This window comes from Dendropsophus ebraccatus, chromosome 5 (assembly GCF_027789765.1).
Source record: "Dendropsophus ebraccatus isolate aDenEbr1 chromosome 5, aDenEbr1.pat, whole genome shotgun sequence".
NCBI classification, from domain to species: Eukaryota; Metazoa; Chordata; class Amphibia; order Anura; family Hylidae; genus Dendropsophus; species Dendropsophus ebraccatus.
The window spans coordinates 5,441,358-5,465,226 of record NC_091458.1 but is presented as its reverse complement, the minus strand read 5'-3'; the positions used below and the strand labels follow the sequence as shown (position 1 = coordinate 5,465,226).

General features: G+C 40.8%; 1 protein-coding gene across 1 annotated transcript in view; it reads right to left on the bottom strand.

Moving 5' to 3' along the window:
• The window catches only part of LOC138793975 (zinc finger protein 850-like), a 42,462-nt gene extending 35,262 nt beyond the window's left edge, over nucleotides 1-7,200 (bottom strand). The window contains exons 1-5 of the mRNA XM_069972739.1: nucleotides 7,195-7,200; nucleotides 6,069-6,281; nucleotides 5,927-5,954; nucleotides 5,263-5,442; nucleotides 676-1,900 (exon numbers count right to left, since the gene is read on the bottom strand). Of these exons, the coding sequence (XP_069828840.1) occupies nucleotides 676-1,900; nucleotides 5,263-5,442; nucleotides 5,927-5,954; nucleotides 6,069-6,281; nucleotides 7,195-7,200 (1,652 nt within the window). The remainder of the gene's footprint in view (nucleotides 1-675; nucleotides 1,901-5,262; nucleotides 5,443-5,926; nucleotides 5,955-6,068; nucleotides 6,282-7,194) is intronic.
• Between the last annotated feature and the right edge of the window lie 16,669 nt (nucleotides 7,201-23,869).

Sequence of the window (23,869 nt, the reverse complement as noted above, 5' to 3'; positions counted from 1 at the left end):
CCTGTCAGTAATTTCCTCCTCTCCTTATACTTCTCTCTGTTCTCCTGTCAGTAATTTCCTCCTCTCCTTATACATCTCTCTCCTCTCCTGTCAGTAATTTCCTCCTCTCCTTATACATCTCTCTCCTCTCCTGTCAGTAATTTCCTCCTCTCCTTATACATCTCTCTCCTTATACATCTCTCTCCTCTCCTGTCAGTAATTTCCTCCTCTCCTTATACTTCTCTCTGTTCTCCTGTCAGTAATTTCCTCCTCTCCTTATACATCTCTCTCCTCTCCTGTCAGTAATTTCCTCCTCTCCTTATACTTCTCTCTGTTCTCCTGTCAGTAATTTCCTCCTCTCCTTATACTTCTCTCTGTTCTCCTGTCAGTAATTTCCTCCTCTCCTTATACATCTCTCTCCTTATACATCTCTCTCCTCTCCTGTCAGTAATTTCCTCCTCTCCTTATATTCCTCTCTCCTCTCCTGTAAGTAATTTCCTCCTCTCCTTATACTTCTCTCTGTTCTCCTGTCAGTAATTTCCTCCTCTCCTTATACATCTCTCTCCTCTCCTCTCACCACCTCCTCACTCTTTTCCTTATAGACTTTGTATCCCGGATATCTCTGGAAGGAGCTTATCCTCTTGAACACGACAATCGCTATATACAGTCTCTTAACTCTGTGAATGTCATGGCTGCTTCTCTCTTATGTGAACTCTCTGATGAGTAACAAGACATGATTTATACGCAAAGCATTTCCCACATTCTGAACATGAATATGGTTTCTCTCCTGTGTGAATTATCTGATGTCTAACAAGAACTGATTTGCTTGAAAAAGATTTCCCACATTGTGAACATAAATGATTCACTTCTGTGTGAATTCTCTCATGTATAAGCAGTTGATCTTTACATTTAAAACATTTCCCACATTCTGAACATACATATGGCTTCTCTCCTGTGTGAATTCTCCCATGGACAGCCAGGCCTAATTTATTTGTAAAACATTTTCCACATTCCGAACATGAATGCGGCTTCTCTACTGTGTGCCTTCTCGTATGTGCAACAAGATAAGATTTCTTTGAAAAACATTTCCCACATTCTGGACATGCGTACGGCCTCTCTCCAATGTGGATTCTCTCATGTATAATAAGATGTGATTTTGATTTAAAAAAATTCCCACATTCTGCACATGAATATTGCTTTTCCCTGGTGTGATTTCTCCCATGTGCAACAAGAAGTGATTTTGATGTAAAACATTTCCCACATTCACGACAGGAATAAGACTTCTCTCTTGTGTGGCCTGCCTCATGAGACACAAGCTCTGATTTTCTCTTAAAACATTTTCCACATTCTGAGCATGAATACAGCGTCTCTCTTTTGTGATGTCTCGCGTGTGTAAGAAGACTTAATTTAGACGTGAAAGATTTCCCACATTCAGGACATGGATATAGCCTCTTTCCAGTGTGAGTTTCCTGATGTTTAACAAGAACAGCTTTTTGAGCAAAACGTTCCCCACATTCTGAACATGAATATGGGTTCTCTGCTATGTGCAGTCTCTCATGTGACACAAGCTCAGATTCATCTGTAAAACATTTCCCACATAGTGAACATGAATAGGTCTCCGCTGTGTGACTTCTTCTGTGTGTTACGAGATCTGAGCTTTTTTTAGACTCTTTCCCACATTCACCACAATGAAACCTTTTCCGGTCTGTCTGATCTGTCCTTGTGGTGACAACCTCTGATGGGTCAGGAGAAAGTTTCTCATGATTAGGGGGATTATATGATAGATCTGTCCTGTGACCTCCTGGATGTACAGTAAGGTCCCGGCAGGTTTCTCCTGAGAAGTGCTGCTCCACTTCTTCATCTTCTACTTTATAATTCAGTGATAACATGAAGTCTCCATCAGCCGCATCACTGGGATTCTCTGTTTGGATTAAAATTGATTTAGTAATTATTATTATTATTATTTTTTACCCACAAAGATGATGACCTGATCTCCTTCCTATCACCCTGGACCCCACAGATCCTGATGCATCGCTCCTTCCTTTATAGGCCCCATTCATTTTCAAACCATCAAAATCTCCAGGTTTTTGCATCTTTATGAGTCTATACTTATTGGGGATGGGATTTGCTTTTTTTGTGCCGTCTGACATTTATTTTATTGTTTTTTTTTCACTGTTTGCAGCTATTAACCAGCTTGTTGTGTCTCGGCTGAATCTCGCCCTCTGATGCCGGTTTAGTTGGTTTTTGTCCCTCTAACATCAGTTGTTGGAAGATCATTTACCGACGTCCCGCTCGGCCAATCAGTGACCTGGGAGCTAGAGCAGCAGACGGGAGTTTGGGCAGGAAATGTATTAGCCCGGCAGCTGGTGGGTTAAGTGGGCGGTGGTGACATTCCTACTTCGGAATCATAATCCAGGCCAGACTGTGGCAGAGGATCTAGATGCGGAACTCACAGGGTGAAATCCGCTGTAAACTTAGGACGTGTGAACAACGTCCCTTCAATAAAAAATGTCCTGTAATTTTCTTAGCACTCATAAGTTTGGGACAAAACCTGCCACTAAAATCTGCCAGTAGCGGTGAGGGATCGAAGTTTCAAATAATTTAAAAAAATGATACTTAAAAAAAAAACAAAAGTAAAGATTAAAAAGACTAATCCGATTGTTTTGTGAATGTCTGCAGGTAAAACAAAAGGAGGAGTCCCTGCTCCCGTATGTAATTCCTGAGCCGCCCTCTAGATGGGCCCCTAGTGTACAACGAAGCAGTGATCCATTCTACATCGGGGCAGTGATCCAGTCTACACCGGGGCAGTGATCCAGTTGACACCGAAGCAGTGATCCAGTTGACACCGGAGCAGTGATCCAGTCTACACCGGAGCAGTAATCCAGTGCGCACCGGAGCAGTGATCCAGTCTACACCGGAACAGTGATCCAGCCTACACCAAAGCAGTGATCCAGTGTGCACCGGAGCAGTGATCCAGCCTACACCAGGGCAGTGATCTAGCCTACACCTGGGCAGTGATCCAGTCTACACTAGAGCAGTGATCCAGTGCGCACCGGAGCAGTGATCCAGTCTACACCGGAGCAGTGATCCAGCCTACACCAGAGCAGTGATCCAGTGTGCACCGGAGCAGTGATCCAGCCTACACCAGGGCAGTGATCTAGCCTACACCTGGGCAGTGATCCAGTCTACACCAGGGCAGTGATCTAGCCTACACCTGGGCTGTGATCCAGTGAGCACCGGAGCAGTGATCCAGTCTACACCGCAGCAGTGATCCAGTGCGCACCAGAGCAGTGATCCAGTCTACACCGGAGCAGTGATCCAGTCTACACTGGAGCAGTGATCCAGCATACACTGACTCAGCAGAGGAGAGCAGTGATGCTGTACATACCACTAATCCTATTGGCCAAGTGACTGTATCATCAGCAGGGAATATATTGTATATCCAGCGGGATTCAGGCTCATCGAACCGTCCAGGAGCCGATACTGAAGACCCTGCATTCTCACATTGGTATGATAATCCAAGACAGAGTATTGGAAAGGATTTTGATGCGGAATTCGCAGGGTGTAATCCGCTGTGAACTCGGTACATGAGACCCTGCACGTGTAGACCGGCCCGGGGCAGCATTGTCCTACATTCCCCACTAGGCTAATCACTGTATACCCTGTGGACCTGGGCCCGAAAGGGACATGGTAGTCCTGGATGTGGGAGACTGAAAACCTGTGGTGTCCCACTAGGGGTGTTACTGTTACATACACCCTTCGCAAAAGTCTGTACTTTTTGTGGTCTTATTGTGGTAAAAGAAGTATTACGACTTGACCACTTGATGTCGCTGTATTATGTATTGATATGTGGAAGCTGCACAGCTAAAGGATGTGTTACCAGAATCTGTGAACCAGTAGGATTTCTGCTTTCCTCTTTCCTATCACCTCTTCTCTCTATTCTTCTTTTGCACTCTGTTCACCCAATCACAGCGCACCCTACACGCTGTAGACAAAGTTCGTCCCTTGGGTGGGGGAGGAGAAAGAGCTTTCTGTTCGGGATAGTGTGGAGGAAGGATGCAAGCTAGATAGCTCTCCATAGCAGTCTTTACCGGGCCCTGGCCCTCTGCCAAGTCCCCACAGTTCAGTCTTATCCAGTGCCCTGCATGGGTAGGATGCAACACAGCACACTGTCACCAACTTTCTCTCAAGTACCCACACAAAGCACTATGCAGTGTTAAACCTCTTAGGAGAGGACTAGCCAACAGATCTCCTAATCCACGGCGTGGGTTGAGATTAAGTAACAGTGCAGGACAGTATCCACTAAAGAGCCACAGAGCTAGGAACTGATCCGGGTGGAGCAAAGTTGCAGTAAGCCTATGAACTCCATCTCACAGCCTGGGTGTCAGCAGGGAACCCTCAACATACCACTCAGCTCAGGTAACAAGGTCTGGGACCTGTGTCACCCATTAGTACGGTTCGGCCAACGCTAGTGTGCATAAGGTGGTGTGAAGACTATAGAAAGGTCAATACACGGACACAGGTGTTCTTCTTTTTCTTCTTCTTCTTTTACAAGTATTCTACTTTATCCTCCAACATCCTGGCAGAGCACAGTACTACATGGGTTGAGACTCTCCAACATTCTCCTCTCTACTACTCTACCTCAGTAAAACTCTATCAACACGACTATCTCCTACACTGCACTTATATCACAGATCTGGTTGTCTTATGTTCAAGTGTTTATTGGAACTTTTGTCAAGTGTATCAGAGACCTTCTGTATTACCTGCTCCACATTTATAAGTAGTAACCAACTCAACGTTACTCCAAGAGTCTGTGGTCAGTCATCACCACCTGCACAGCATCCACACCGCAACCTTGGGACACTTCCCCTTTCTGTGGGTGGGGGGTCCTACTATCCGGGAGGGTCATTACACCGCTCTGGCCACCTGTGACTACATCATCTGTGACATTATCCCAAGGGACCCGGTAGCAGCCCAGCAGGACACCGACCACGGGAAAAGGGTACAACTGGCCTTACACCCTAGAAGCAGGCGTGCCATCATACCTGTGTGCCCACCAGGCACTGGCGTCACGTAACAACATAATAAGGTCCGTCTATATCTCGGCCATCCACCACCGGAGTGGCGTCACACCACAACACCTAGTGACCGTCCATCCCTCCGGTATAACACAGGGGCACACCACAAACCTTATTCCTCAGAGGGTGATTGTTACATGGAGGCGGCTGAGACCAACACCGTAATATCCCTGTCACCTCCCTGTGTACCTCCATTATACCATACCTGGGGTAGCAGCTCCCGGCGTCTCCTCCTCCTTCACCTCACTCATACACCGGGGATCGCTCCTCATCCTCTCTTCTTCTTCTTCAACCTCTATTTTAATCCTGTGATTTACCTCCGGACAGTCCTGGGAATACAGAGGACGGGGACATCTCTCTGCTGGATTTCTCCTCCTGGATCCATCTGTAGGGAAGACACAGGGACTGAATACAAGACCTCCCGTATACTCCTCTATATACCATACACTTCTCTCTCTAATAAGTCCACAACATGGCCGCCAGTGGCAGCCTGTGCCGGCAGTAATGTCAGTAGGTCTCCTCTTACCCGGTGATGTGAGGGGCGGCTGATCCTCCATCATGGCCTCCTTGTACACATCCTTGTGTCCTTCTACATACTCCCACTCCTCCATGGAGAAATAGACGGTGACGTCCTGACACCTTATAGGAACCTGACACACACAATGATGGCGTCATCCTCCAGACACCTCCCACCTTGGTGTTATATGTCCCAGCATTCCCAGCAGCATTGCTCACCTCTCCAGTCAGGAGCTCAGTCATCCTGGTGGTCAGTTCTAGGATCTTCTGCTCATGGATCAGTGATGGAGGTGGAGGATCTGTGATGGGGCTGCTGCTCCAGCCTCCTGACACAGGGGGCGCCACACACTCACCACACCACTTCTTCACTACTGTGTAATCCTGTGTATGGTGAGAACTGATCACTACAGAGAGTCTAACAATCCTTCCCCTCTCCAGTCATCTCCCTGTATTATCTATAGGGATAAGAGGGAGGGGATGTGACGCATGGCTCACCTCTCCGGTGATCAGGTGGATTATCTCTAGGGTGAGCTCTAATATCCTGGCCGCCATCATGTCTCCCGCCTTCTCCAGCCTTGCGGGGTCATTGATGAGAAGGGGCGGCTGATCCTCCATCATGGCCTCCTTGTACACATCCTTGTGTCCTTCTACATACTCCCACTCCTCCATGGAGAAATAGACGGTGACGTCCTGACACCTTATAGGAACCTGAGAAACACAAAGATACAAAGAGAATAAGGGTCACGTATGGAATATCTGACCCATCCCGGCTCCTGTAGTATATACTATATACCAGGTGATGGTGATGGCCTTTAAGAACCTTAGACACTTTGACATTCAAACACTCTCCACCATATCTTCTCTCAATGACACTGACACAGCCGCTACCTTTTACAACTCCACAATTCCCTCAGCTTTTGAGTCTGTCGCCCCTTCCTCACACAACGTATCAACAGACCAACCTAACCAAACACCAGCCCTGGCCTCCTGACCTAACCAAACACCAGCCCTGGCCTCCTGACCTAACCAAACATCAGCCCTGGCCTCCTGACCTAACCAAACATCAGCCCTGGCCTCCTGACCTAACCAAACATCAGCCCTGGCCTCCTGACTTAACCAAACATCAGCCCTGGCCCCCTGAGCGTCCAGAGCTGCTGAACAGCGTTATAAGAAGACCCACTCCAAGGAAGACTCCCAGACATACAGGCGAGCACTCTTTAATTAGCAGTGACACTGTCACCCCCTTTGTGCATTCTGACATCTCTACACAGGTGTAAAGGGTGTTAAGCGGGCGGGGCCTCGTGGCATTAGCACCACTTAACCCCGCCCACAACATCACTGTTGGCCCGGCCCCCTTGACGCCCATTGGTGGGCCGACCTAGAGGGGGTGGGGCCTAGACCTTTAGGCCAGCCTGTTCCAATAGCCGACAAAGGGGAGGGGCCAATGGTGGTGCGGTGAGTGGGGCTAAGTGGCGCTAATGCCGCGAGGCCCCACCCGCTTGCAAAAAGGAGGTGACAGTGTCACTTTAAAGTCTGCCCTCACCTCTGCATAACAGGACTACTTCACTTCCCTCATATCTGCTCTCTCTCACAACCCTAGGCAACTGTTTAACACCTTCACCTCCATTCTCCGCCACCTCCGCCCCCCCCCCCCCCCCACACACACACACACATCTCTCATCTCTGCCAAGGACTTTGCCACATTCTTCAAGCAGAAAATTGATGACATCCACAATGGTTTCCCCTTACAGTCCCCTCAGCCCCCCCCTCCTCATGCCTGTCCAGTGGTCTTGCCCACTAATTCACCTCTCCCCCATCACTGAAGAACGTCTCTCCAAGCTACTCTTCTTATCGCATTGGACCCAATTCCATCCCACCTCATCCCCAACCTCTCCTCAGCACTAACACATCTCTTCAATCTATCACTAACTTCTGGTGTCTTCCCATCTAAACAAGCAACCATCACACCCATCCTTACACAGCCATCCCTTGGCCCAGCTTGCCTGTCCATCTCCCGGCCCATCTCACTTCTTGCCTTTGCTTTAAGCCTCCTTGAATGACATGTCTACTTGGTATCTGCCCCCACCCCTCCACAGAAACTGCCCCCACCAAAGTGACCAACGACCTCCTAACTACCAAAGCCTCACACCAGTACTCTTCATACAAACTCTTTCATCCCTTGGTGTCACCAGCTTGGCCCTGGATCTCCTCTTACCTCTTTAACCACCCTTTTAGTGTCTCCCACTCCACCTCCTCTCCTCACTGTTGGTCACCCCCAAGGTTCTGTCCTCAGATCCCACAGCGTCAAGTACCACTTCAAATCGACCTCCCTGTTCTGGATATCAACTCTTTTCTATCCAGGATTCCAGAGTATCTATCGGCCATATCTTCCTTCTTTTCTTCCCGCTTTCTATAACAACGTGGACAGAACTATTCATCTTTCCCCCATCTCGCTCCACCTAATCTGTCAGTGACAATGAACAGGTGCACTTTGTCCCCCAACCCACTGCCTCGGGGTCACCTTTGGTCCTTACCCAGGCCCGGATTGGTAATCTGGCAGACCGGGCAAATGCCAGCTGGGCTGCCAGGATTCCCAATCAGAGCGGCCGCTGGTCCCCCTGCACACTTACATCGGCCCCTGCAGTGGCTGAGAGAGCAGCACTGCCGGCCTCTGGGCTGTTCCCTCGGCCTCTATCGGATGGGGCTGGGCCGGCATATTCCCCTCTCCCATGCATAGCAGAGGGGCCGCACAGGCACGTCAGCTACAACCTACTCTGACGGCTGACGTCATTTCCTGGAGCCGCAGAAGGTCAGCTTCCTGGAGGAGGAGAGGAGAAGCAGCTGCTGCTGCCTGGCTGCTATTAAGAGCACTGCCTGGTGAGGAGGAAGGACTTACAGACCTGTCCTTCCCACCAAGATACAGCCCAGGCCCGTCCTCTCCCCCTGCTGTGTAACCAAGCAACCAAGTCTCCTGAGCCCACAGCTCCATGCTGGCTGTGAGGAAGAGCGGGCCTGTCAGCAGCTGAGATGTGAGGAGCTTAGTTATGGACAGTATATATATATAATGTGTTCTAGTATGTAATGTGTAGTGTATGTGTAAATGATTGTGTATATATGATAAATATATGTACAGTATATATGTGTGTGTATATATATAATATGTATGTACAGTATGTGTATATAGTGGATACATGCATCTGTAGTGGGTTTATGATATTTGCAAGTATATATGTGTATGTCTGTGTGTATATTTGTATGCACAGTGTGTGTTGTGTGTTTATGATGTATGTATATATGTATGTATGCATGCACAGTGTGTGTTGTGTTTATGATGTATGTATATATGCAGTGTGTGTTGTGTGTATGTTTGTATATATGCACAGTGTGTGTTGTGTGTTTATGATGTATGTATATATATGTATGTATGTATGTATGCACAGTGTGTGTTGTGTGTTTATGATGTATGTATATATGCACAGTGTGTGTTGTGTGTATGTTTGTATATATGTATATATGCACAGTGTGTGTTGTGTGTTTATGATGTATGTATATATGCACAGTGTGTGTTGTGTGTATGTTTGTATATATGTATATATGCACAGTGTGTGTTGTGTGTTTATGATGGATGTATTGTAAGAGAGGCATGGTTTGGGAGCACAGATATCTGCCACTGAAGTGGTTAAACTGTGTCTGGTAAGCCCTGGGTGTGTCTCTGGTAACCAAGGGGTTAACCCAGACACAGGTAAAGCAGGATTGATAGCCTGGTTGTCTGTGTTGGCCATAGCTAACATAGACAGATGGTAAAAATACGTACTGGGACCTACTTTTTCTGGAGTGAGTGAGGTTGGCAGTGGGACGCTCACTCCACCCGGGCTTCGGTCCTGGGCTTCCATAGCCCACAGCTGGGGGTCATCGGGGCCTTATAAAACGCTCACTGCAGTGCTGAGTGTGGCCAGACCTGGAGAACTGTCTGCTGGAATACGGAAGGGATTGCATGGGCCACACCATACTCTGTTATTTGTGCCCGTGGGCTGGATAGCTGGTCCCACGTATAGTCAGGGATCGGTTATGTACTAGTAAGTGCTCAGCCGAGCAGGGTTTATTTGTGTTTAAGCCTTTGTTAAGGTTTGCTTTGTGTTTTGACGCTAAGTGTGAAATAAAAACACTTAAATTGGACGTTACCCTGTCTGTGTCCCTGCTTACTGCACTGCTACCTAGGATTGACCAGAGCTATTCCCCACAGTATATATGTATGCACAGTGCCCAGTCCCTTCAGTCATCTCCAGTACCACCCCAGTCATCTCCAGTAACCCACAGTCACCCACAGCTGTCCCAGTCCCCCTCAGTCATCTCCAGTCAACCCCAGTCCCCCTCAGTCATCTCCAATCCCCCCCCCCCCATGTACATCCCTGCTGCGAGTTTGTCCGCAGCCCTCCCCGTTAACCCCCAGGCCGCTGGAGACTATACGTCACCTGATCCCGACTCCGGCTTTCTTCGCTGATTCCCGGCACGTCCCACTCAGCCAATCAGTGCGCTGCTCCACCACAGTGCACTGATTGGCTGAGCGGGCCGTGAAGACATCGGGAGCCCCGAAGCAAGCCGGAGGAAGCCGTAGCCCCGGGATGAGGTGACGTATAGTCTCCAGCGGCCGGGGGGTTAACGGGGCGGGCTGCGGACAAACCTGCAGCAGGGATGTACATCCCTGCTGCGAGTTTGTCTGCCATTAAGTACACAGGGCCGGGATCCTCAGCGAATACGCAGCGAGAAACTCGCTGCGGATATGGCAAGTGTGTTTGTACCCTTAAAGAAAGATCAAACTCTCATTCTCTACACTACCAGAGATGGCGGAGAGCATGGGGCAATGATCAGGGACTAGCCGATGTGGTCCTGGTACAATTGATCAGTGGTATATACTATATACTATATACCACTGATCACTTGTTCCAAATGCTCCCGGCACTTTTTATCCCGTCACGATAAATCATTGGTGACGGGATAAAAAATCAAGTGCCCCAGATTACCTGTAACCACCCCAGATTACCTGTAACCACCCCGCATTACCTGTAACCACCCCGCATTACCTGTAACCACCCCAGATTACCTGTAACCACTCCAGATTACCTGTAACCACCCCAGATTACCTGTAACCACCCCAGATTACCTGTAACCACCCCGCATTACCTGTAACCACCCCACATTACCTGTAACATTACCTTATATCTATCCTAAGATAATAAGAAAGAAAATACTAAAAGGGCAGACTAGATGGACCCAGTGGTCTTTTTCTGCCGACAATCTTCTATGTAACCACCCCACATTACCTGTAACCACCCCGCATTACCTGTAACTGCCGCACGTTACCTGTAACTTCCCCGGATTACCTGTAACCACTCCGCATTACCTGTAACCACTCCGCATTACCTGTAACCACCCCGCATTACCTGTAACCACCCCGCATTACCTGTAACTGCCGCACGTTACCTGTAACTTCCCCGGATTACCTGTAACCACTCCGCATTACCTGTAACCACTCCGCATTACCTGTAACCACCCCGCATTACCTGTAACCACCCCGCATTACCTGTAACTGCCGCACGTTACCTGTAACTTCCCCGGATTACCTGTAACCACTCCGCATTACCTGTAACCACTCAGATTACCCGTAACCACCCCAAATTTCCACAGGCTGCCTATAACCACTATAGATTGCCACAGATTGCCTGTAACCACCCCAGCTTGCCTGTGACCCCCCCCCCCCGATTGCCCGTCACCCCAGATTGTCCGTTACCACCCCTAGATAGCCAGTAAACACCCCCAGATTGCCGTTACAACCCAGATAGCCAGTAAAGTAAACACCCCAGATAGCCAGTAAACACCCCAGATTGCCACAGACTGCTCGTACCACCCCAGATTGCCCGTCACCACCCCAGATAGCAAGTAAACACTCCCAGGTTGCCCGTCACCACCCCAGATTACCTGTAATCTCATTTAAAAAAATTTTTTAGCAACTGCGCTATTCTAATAACCGATACTAGCATCGGTTTTGCTCCAGCAAAATGACGCTCCCTTCCTTCTGAGCCCGGCTGCGTGCCCATACAGTGGTTTATGCCCACATATGGGGCACCTTTCTACTCCGGAGAACCTGCTTTACAAATTTTGCAGTTCATTTTCTCTCCTGTTCCTTGTGAAATTGAAAACTTTTAAACTAAACAAACATATTATTGGAAAAATTCTAGTTTTTCATTTTTACTGTCTACTTTTGAATACTTTCCTCTAATACTTGTGGGGTCAAAATGGTCACCACACCCCAAGACGTATTCTTTGAGGGGTGCACTTTCCAAAATGGGGTGACCTATGGGGGGTTTCACTCTGCTGACACTACAGGGGCTCTGCAAATGCACCTGGCGCCTGAAAACTTGTACAGCAAAATCTGCACAGAAAATGCTAATTGGCGCTCCTTTCCTTCTGAGCCCGTCTGTATGCCCATGCAGTGGTTTATACCCACATATGGGGTACCGTTCTACTCAGGAGAACCTGCGTTACAGATTTTGGGGTGCTTTTTCACTCCTGTTCCTTGTGAAATTGAGAAATTTCAAACTAAACAAACACATTATTGGAAAAATTTTAGTTTTTCATTTTTACTGTCTAATTTTGAATACTTCCCTCTAATACCTGTGGGGTCAAAATGCTCACCACACCCCAAGACGTATTCTTTGAGGGGTTGACTTTCCAAAATGGGGTGACTTTTGGGGGGGTGTCACTTTGCTGGCACTACAGGGGCACTGCAAACGCACCTGGCGCCTGAAAACTTGTACAGCAAAATCTGCACAGAAAAAGCTAATTGGTGCTCCTTCCCTTCTGAGCCCCGCTGTGTGCCCATACAGTGGTTTACGCCCCCATATGGGGTACCATTGTACTTAGGAGAACCTGCGTTACAAATTTTGGGGTGCTTTTTCTCTCCTGTTGCTTGTGAAAATGAGATACTTTAATCTGAACGAACATATTATTTGAAAATTTCTATTTTCAAAATTTTCTCCGGCCTAATTGTGAACTTTCCTCCAGACCCTGTAGGGTTAAAATGCTCATTATACCCCTAGATTAATTCCTTAGGGTGTTTAGTTTCCAAAATGGGGTCACTTATGGGGGTTTCAAGTATACAAGCTTCCTAAACACACTTTAAAAAAATGGTCCCTAAAAAAATCAGTTTTCAAAATAAAAAAAAAAAAAGTACAATATGTTACAAAAAATCTCAGAATCGCTAGCATTACGTTACAGCATCACTGAGCTATAAGCGCATAAAGTGAGACAGGTCATTAAGGCCCAAATAGGCTTGGTCCCTAAGGGGTCAATGAAATAGTGAGTAATGAGCAGAATTTGCTACAGCATGTACACCGCTATCTATCATATATTATGTGGGCTGCTGAGGTTTGAGTGCCAGTCCGGCCCTGTACACTATATATAATACACACACTATAGATATACACTATATATAATACACACACTATAGATATACACTATATATAATACACACTATAGATATACACTATATATAATACACACACTATAGATATACACTATATATAATACACACTATAGATATACACTATATATAATACACACACTATAGATATACACTATATATAATACACACACTATAGATATACACTATATATAATACACACTATAGATATACACTATATATAATACACACTATAGATATACACTATATATAATACACACACTATAGATATACACTATATATAATACACACACTATAGATATACACAATATATATAATACACACTATAGATATACACTATATATAATATACACACTATAGATATACACTATATATAATACACACTATAGATATACACTATATATAATACACACACTATAGATATACACTATATATAATACACACACTATAGATATACACTATATATATAATACACACTATAGATACACACTATATATAATACACACACTATAGATATACACTATATATAATACACACTATAGATATACACTATATATAATACACACACTATAGATATACACTATATATATAATACACACACTATAGATATACACTATATATAATACACACACTATAGATATACACTATATATAATACACACTATAGATATACACTATATATATAATACACACACTATAGATATACACTATATATAATACACACACTATAGATATACACTATATATAATATACACACTATAGATATACACTATATATAATACACACTATAGATATACACTATATATAATACACACTATAGATATACACTATATATAATACACACTATAGATATACACTATATATAATACACACACTATAGATATACACTATATATAATACACACACTATAGATATACACTATATATAATACACACACTATAGATATACACTATATATAATACACACACTATAGATATACACTATATATAATACACACTATAGATATACACTATATATAATACACACACTATAGATATACACTATATATAATACACACTATAGATATACACTATATATAATAGACACACTATAGATATACACTATATATAATACACACTATAGATATACACTATATATAATACACACACTATAGATATACACTATATATAATACACACTATAGATATACACTATATATAATACACACACTATAGATATACGCTATATATAATACACACACTATAGATATACACTATATATAATACACACTATAGATATACACTATATATAATACACACTATAGATATACACTATATATAATACACACTATAGATATACACTATATATAATACACACACTATAGATATACACTATATATATAATACACACTATAGATATACACTATATATAATACACACTATAGATATACACTATATATGCTGGGTTCACACTATGTATATTTGAGGCTGTATTTGTGAGGCTGTATAGCAACCAAAACCAGGAGTGGATTGAAAACACAGAAAGGATCTGTTCACATAATGTTGTAATTGAGTGGATGGCCATCATTTAATGGCAAATATTTGCTGTTATTTTAAAACAACGGCTGTGGTATTGAAATAATGGCCGTTATTTACTGTTATATGGCGGCCATCCACTCAATTTCAACATTGTGTGAACAGATCCTTTCTGTGTTTTCAATCCACTCCTGGTTTTGGTTGCTATGAGGACCAAATACAGCCTGAAATATACATAGTGTGAACCCAGCCCCCATAATACACACTATAGATATACACTATATATATAATACACACTATAGATATACACTATATATAATACACACTATAGATATACACTATATATAATACACACACTATAGATATACACTATATATAATACACACACTATAGATATACACTATATATAATACACACACTATAGATATACACTATATATACTATATATAATACACACACTATAGATATACACTATATATAATACACACACTATAGATATACACTATATATAATACACACACTATAGATATACACTATATATAATACACACACTATAGATATACACTATATATACTATATATAATACACACACTATAGATATACACTATATATAATACACACACTATAGATATACACTATATATAATACACACTATAGATATACACTATATATAATACACACACTATAGATATACACTATAGTGTGTATTATATATAGTGTATATCTATAGTGTGTGTATTATATATAGTGTATATCTATAGTGTGTGTATTATATATAGTGTATATCTATAGTGTGTATTATATATAGTGTATATCTATAGTGTGTGTATTATATATACTGTATATCTATAATGTATTATATATAGTGTATATCTATAGTGTGTAATACATTATAGATATACAGTATATATAATACACACACTATAGATATACAGTATATATAATACACACACTATAGATATACACTATATATAATACACACACTATAGATATACACTATATATAATACACACTATAGATATACACTATATATAATACACACACTATAGATATACACTATATATAATACACACACTATAGATATACAGTATATATAATACACACTATAGATATACACTATATATAATACACACACTATAGATATACACTATATATAATACACACTATAGATATACACTATATATAATACACACTATAGATATACACTATATATAATACACACACTATAGATATACACTATATATAATACACACTATAGATATACACTATATATATAATACACACTATAGATACACACTATATATAATACACACTATAGATATACACTATATATATAATACACACTATAGATATACACTATATATAATACACACTATAGATATACACTATATATAATACACACACTATAGATATACACTATATATAATACACACTATAGATATACACTATATATAATACACACTATAGATATACACTATATATAATACACACTATAGATATACGCTATATATAATACACACTATAGATATACACTTATATAATACACACTATAGATATACACTATATATAATACACACTATAGATATACACTATATATAATACACACTATAGATATACACTATATATAATACACACACTATAGATATACACTATATATAATACACACACTATAGATATACACTATATATAATACACACTATAGATATACACTATATATAATACACACTATAGATATACACTATATATAATACACACACTATAGATATACACTATATATAATACACACACTATAGATATACACTATATAAAATACACACTATGGCTGGATTCACACGCTGTAACTGTGCGGCTGTATTTTTTATGCGGCTGTAAATGTGCGGGTGAAACTCCGGCCGTGGGAAAAAATAGACATGCGGCTCAAAACATACGGTCATTTACTTGGAAATCTGGTTCAACTAAAAATATCAAATAAAATGTTAAGAAAGTGATGCAAACACCTCTGGATGCATCTGGGAAAGCAGGGAAACAGTTTACATGAATCGCTATTACCGGGGTTTGCGATCCTCTGCAGTAATGCCGATGTCTCTCATGGTTAATATATTGAATTAATAAAACACATTTTCTGTCTAATAAAGTCCCTTTTATTGTTCAATAATTAAATGTAAACGATTCCATCATTTTGCAATTAAATATACTGTTAAAATAAATAGATATATAAATAAATGTATATTTATATATATATTTATTTTTTGACAGTATATTGAATTGCACAATGATGGATTCGTTAGAATTAAATTATTGACCAACGAAACTGAATTTATTTAAACGAAAATGTGTTTTCTTAATTAAATATTAATTAGTACAGGAAACTCCATAAGCCGGTAATTCATATTCCCGGTAAATAGAGCTTTCTGTACTAATCATCACTTTACTTTAATGAAAACATCAAATGTTTCTTCTAATTATGTTATGACAATAGCATTATTAGAAGAAACATTTAGAATTATATGTGCGCTCAGCTGATTGGCTGTTCGGCTGAGCGCACATATAATGAGCCGGTCCGCAGTACAGTGACTTCATTGTGCTGCGGACCAGCGAAGAGGACATATCGGGGTGAGTATAGAGCTCTCCCCACCCCCTCCCCAGCACTGCACCCCTCCCAGCAAGGAAGGGGGGTCACTTAACCCCTTCCTTGCTGGGATGGGTGCAGTCTGACATCAGTCTGGCCCCCAGGGGGTTAAGGGGGATGCAATACATCCTCCCTTAACCCCTTGGGTGCCACTCTGTAAGCAGCGATCTGTAAAGATGCTGCATACTGTAAGGAGCACAACACCGCTCACAATGATGGGTGTTGTGCTCCTGTTTGTGTGTTTTTGTGTGTTTCTCCCTTTTTGTTTTTCAGATATCGGTATCCTGGGGATTACGTCGGATTCCATGGACTACGTCGATGACCAGCGTTTTTTTAATGTTTTTTTTAATAAAATGGTCAATGAGGTGTGGGGGGGTGTTTTTATTTGAATAAAAAAATTTGTAAACTTGTGTCTTGTCTTTATTTCTTTACTTTATAGACTTAGTAGTGGAAGCCGTCTAATAGACGGAATCCATTACTAAGTCGGGGCCTAGTGTTAGCCGGTATAAAATGGCTAACACTAACCCCCTATTATTACCCCAGTACCCAATGCCACCAGGGGTACTGGGAAGAGACGGGTGCCAGTGATCCCGGAGCGTCAAAATGGCGCTCCTGGACCGGGCGGCAGCCGGCTGGTAAGATTTAGGCTGGGGAGGGCCTAAACCAATGGCTCTTCCCACCCTGGTGTTACCAGGCTGCTGTCGCTTGGTTTTTAACCCGGCTGGTTATAAAAATAGGGGGGACCCTATGCGGTTTTTTTTTTTAAATAAATAAATAATTAAAAAAAAAACGCATAGGGTCCCCCCTATTTTTATAACCAGCCGGGTTAAAAACCAAACGACAGCAGCCTGGTAACACCAGGGTGGGAAGAGCCATTGGTTTAGGCCCTCCCCAGCCTAAATCTTACCAGCCTGCTGCCGCCCGGTCCAGGAGCGCCAATATTGACGCTCCGGGACCACTGGCACCCGGCTCTTCCCAGTACCCCTGGTGGCATTGGGTACTGGGGTAATAATAGGGGGTTAGTGTTAGCCATTTTATACCGGCTAACACTAGGCCCCGACTTAGTAATGGATTCCGTCTATTAGACGGCTTCCACTACTAAGTCTATAAAGTAAAGAAATAAAGACAAGACACAAGTTTACAAATTTTTTTATTCAAATAAAAACACCCCCACACCCCTCATTGACCATTTTATTAAAAAAAACATTAAAAAACGCTGGTCATCGACGTAGTCCATGGAATCCGACGTAATCCCCAGGATACCGATATCTGAAAAACAAAAAGGGAGAAACACACAAAAACACACAAACAGGAGCACAACACCCATCATTGTGAGCGGTGTTGTGCTCCTTACAGTATGCAGCATCTTTACAGATCGCTGCTTACAGTCTGGCCCCCAAGGGGTTAAGGGAGGATGTATTGCATCCCCCTTAACCCCCTGGGGGCCAGACTGATGTCAGACTGCACCCATCCCAGCAAGGAAGGGGTTAAGTGACCCCCCTTCCTTGCTGGGAGGGGTGCAGTGCTGGGGAGGGGGTGGGGAGATCTGTATACTCACCCCGATGTGTCCTCTTCACTGGTCCGCAGCACAATGAAGTCACTGTACTGTGGACCGGCTCATTATATGTGCGCTCAGCCGAACAGCCAATCAGCTGAGCGCACATATAATTCTAAATGTTTCTTCTAATAATGCTATTGTCATAACATAATTAGAAGAAACATTTGATGTTTTCATTAAAGTAAAGTGATGATTAGTACAGAAAGCTCTATTGCCGGGAATATGAATTAACGGCTTATGGAGCTTCCTGTACTAATTAATATTTAATGATTAAAACACATTTTCGTTGAAATAAATTCAGTTTCGTTGGTCAATAATTTATTTCTAACGAATCCATCATTGTGCAATTCAATATACTGTCAAAAAATAAATATATAGATAAATATACATTTATTTATATATCTATTTTTTTTAACAGTATATTTAATTGCAAAATGATGGATTCGTTAGAAATAAATTATTGACCAACGAAAGGGACTTTATTACAAAGAAAATGTGTTTTATTATTTTAATATATTAACTATTAGAGGCATCGGCATTCGGCATCATTGCCGGCTATTTTTGAAGTACTCCGTACGGACCGCCTGTCAATCCACGGCCGCATATTCAGCCGCAAACAATGGTCTTGTTCATTTTTTACGGGTCCGTTTACGATAGGGCCGTAGATTCATACATAGTGTGCACTGTGCAGCCGCATATCCTATACTTCCAAGCATACACACGAACCACCAAAAATACCGCCGCACAATTACAGCCGCAAATACAGCCGCTCTCTTACAACGTGTGAATCAAGCCTATAGATATACACTATATATAATACACACTATAGATATACACTATATATAATACACACTATAGATATACACTATATATAACACACACTATAGATATACACTATATATAATACACACACTATAGATATACACTATATATAATACACACACTATATACACTATATATAATACACACTATAGATATACACTATATATAATACACACTATAGATATACACTATATATAATACACTATATATAATACACACTATATATAATACACACACTATATATATAATAAACACTATAGATATACACTATATATAATACACACACTATAGATATACACTATATATAATACACACACTATATACACTATATATAATACACACTATAGATATACACTATATATAATACACACACTATAGATATACACTATATATAATACACACACTATAGATATACACTATATATAATACACACACTATAGATATACACTATATATAATACACACACTATAGATATACACTATATATAATACACACACTATAGATATACACTATATATAATACACACTATAGATATACACTATATATAATACACACTATAGATATACACTATATATAACACACACTATAGATATACACTATATATAATACACACACTATAGATATACACTATATATAATACACACACTATATACACTATGTATAATACACACTATAGATATACACTATATATAATACACACACTATAGATATACACTATATATAATACACACACTATAGATATACACTATATATAATACACACACTATAGATATACACTATATATAATACACACACTATAGATATACACTATATATAATACACACACTATAGATATACACTATATATAATACACACACTATAGATATACACTATATATAATACACACACTATAGATATACACTATATATAATACACACTATACATATACACTATATATAATACACACTATAGATATACACTATATATAATACACACTATAGATATACACTATATATATAATACACACACTATAGATATACACTATATATAATACACACTATAGATATACACTATATATAATACACACACTATAGATATACACTATATATAATACACACTATAGATATACACTATATATAATACACACTATAGATATACACTATATATAATACACACACTATAGATATACACTATATATAATACACACACTATAGATATACACTATATATAATACACACACTATAGATATACACTATATATAATACACACACTATAGATATACACTATATATAATACACTATAGATATACACTATATATAATACACACTATAGATATACACTATATATAATACACACTATAGATATACACTATATATAATACACACTATAGATATACACTATATATAATACACACTATAGATATACACTATATATAATACACACACTATAGATATACACTATATATAATACACACTATAGATATACACTATATATATAATACACACACTATAGATATACACTATATATAATACACACACTATAGATATACACTATATATAATACACACTATAGATATACACTATATATAATACAGACACTATAGATATACACTATATATAATACACACACTATAGATATACACTATATATAATAATGAATAAAAATCTCACGTCTCATCACTAACGGTAGATGCTAGAATACCTCTCTGTATAAAGAAGAAGATTCCGGGTGTGTAAAGGACCTTTGGTGATGTCAGGGTCATGTGATTAGTCATGTAGGAGGAGTCAGCTGCAGCCTACATGAGAAGACCAGACTGCCATCACATGTTACTCTATTACTGCACTGTACACACTTACTATACAGTGTCAGTATATACCGCCATCACACGTTACTCTATTACTGCACTGTACACACTTACTATACAGTGTCAGTATATACCGCCATCACATGTTACTCTATTACTGCACTGTACACACTATACAGTGTCAGTATATATCGCCGTCACATGTTACTCTATTACTGCACTGTACACACTATACAGTGTCAGTATATACCGCCATCACATGTTACTCTATTACTGCACTGTACACACTATACAGTGTCAGTATATACCGCCATCACATGTTACTCTATTACTGCACTATACACACTATACAGTGTCAGTATATACCACCATCACATGTTACTCTATTACTGCACTGTACACACTTACTATACAGTGTCAGTATATACCGCCATCACATATTACTCTATTACTGCACTGTACACACTATACAGTGTCAGTATATACCGCCATCACATGTTACTCTATTACTGCACTGTACACACTATACAGTGTCAGTATATACCGCCATCACATGTTACTCTATTACTGCACTGTACACACTATACAGTGTCAGTATATACCGCCATCACATGTTACTCTATTACTGTACTGTACACACTTACTATACAGTGTCAGTATATACCGCCATCACATGTTACTCTATTACTGTACTGTACACACTTACTATACAGTGTCAGTATATACCGCCATCACATGTTACTCTATTACTGTACTGTACACACTTACTATACAGTGTCAGTATATACCGCCATCACATGTTACTCTATTACTGCACTGTACACACTTACTATACAGTGTCAGTATATACCGTCATCACATGTTACTCTATTACTGCACTGTACATCCTATAGTGTCAGTATATACCGCCATCACATGTTACTCTATTACTGCACTGCACACACTTACTATACAGTGTCGGTATATACCGCCATCACATGTTACTCTATTACTGCACTGTACACACTATACAGTGTCAGTATATACCGCCATCACATGTTACTCTATTACTGCTCTGTACACACTATACAGTGTCAGTATATACCGCCATCACATGTTACTCTATTACTGCTCTGTACACACTTACTATACAGTGTCAGTATATACCGCCATCACATGTTACTGTATTACTGCGCTGTACACACTTACTATACAGTGTCAGTATATACCGCCATCACATGTTACTCTATTACTGCACTGTACACACTATACAGTGTCAGTATATACCGCCATCACATGTTACTCTATTACTGCACTGTACACACTTACTATACAGTGTCAGTACATACCGCCATCACATGTTACTCTATTACTGCACTGTACACACTATACAGTGTCAGTATATACCGCCATCACATGTTACTCTATTACTGCTCTGTACACACTTACTATACAGTGTCAGTATATACCGCCATCATATGTTACTCTATTACTGCTCTGTACACACTTACTATACAGTGTCAGTATATACCGCCATCACATGTTACTCTATTACTGTACTGTACACACTTACTATACAGTGTCAGTATATACCGCCATCACATGTTACTCTATTACTGCACTGTACACACTTACTATACAGTGTCAGTATATACTGCCATCACATGTTACTCTATTACTGCACTGTACACACTTACTATACAGTGTCAGTATATACCGCCATCACATGTTACTCTATTACTGCACTGTACACTTACTATACAGTGTCAGTATATACTGCCATCACATGTTACTCTATTACTGCACTGCACACACTTACTATACAGTGTCAGTATATACCGCCATCACATGTTACTGTATTACTGCGCTGTACACACTTACTATACAGTGTCAGTATATACCGCCATCACATGTTACTCTATTACTGCACTGTACACACTATACAGTGTCAGTATATACCGCCATCACATGTTACACTATTACTGCGCTGTACACACTATACAGTGTCAGTATATACCGCCATCACATGTTACTCTATTACTGCACTGTACACACTATACAGTGTCAGTATATACCGCCATCACATGTTACTCTATTACTGCACTGTACACACTTACTATACAGTGTCAGTATATACCGCCATCACATGTTACTCTATTACTGCACTGTACACTTACTATACAGTGTCAGTATATACCGCCATCACATGTTACTCTATTACTGCACTGTACACACTATACAGTGTCAGTATATACCGCCATCACATGTTACTTTATTACTGCACTGTACACACTATACAGTGTCAGTATATACCGCCATCACATGTTACTCTATTACTGCGCTGTACACACTATACAATGTCAGTATATACCGCCTTCACATGTTACTCTATTACTGCACTGTACACACTATACAGTGTCAGTATATACCGCCATCACATGTTACTCTATTACTGCACTGTACAAACTATAGTGTCAGTATATACCGCCATCACATGTTACTCTATTACTGCACTGTACACACTATACAGTGT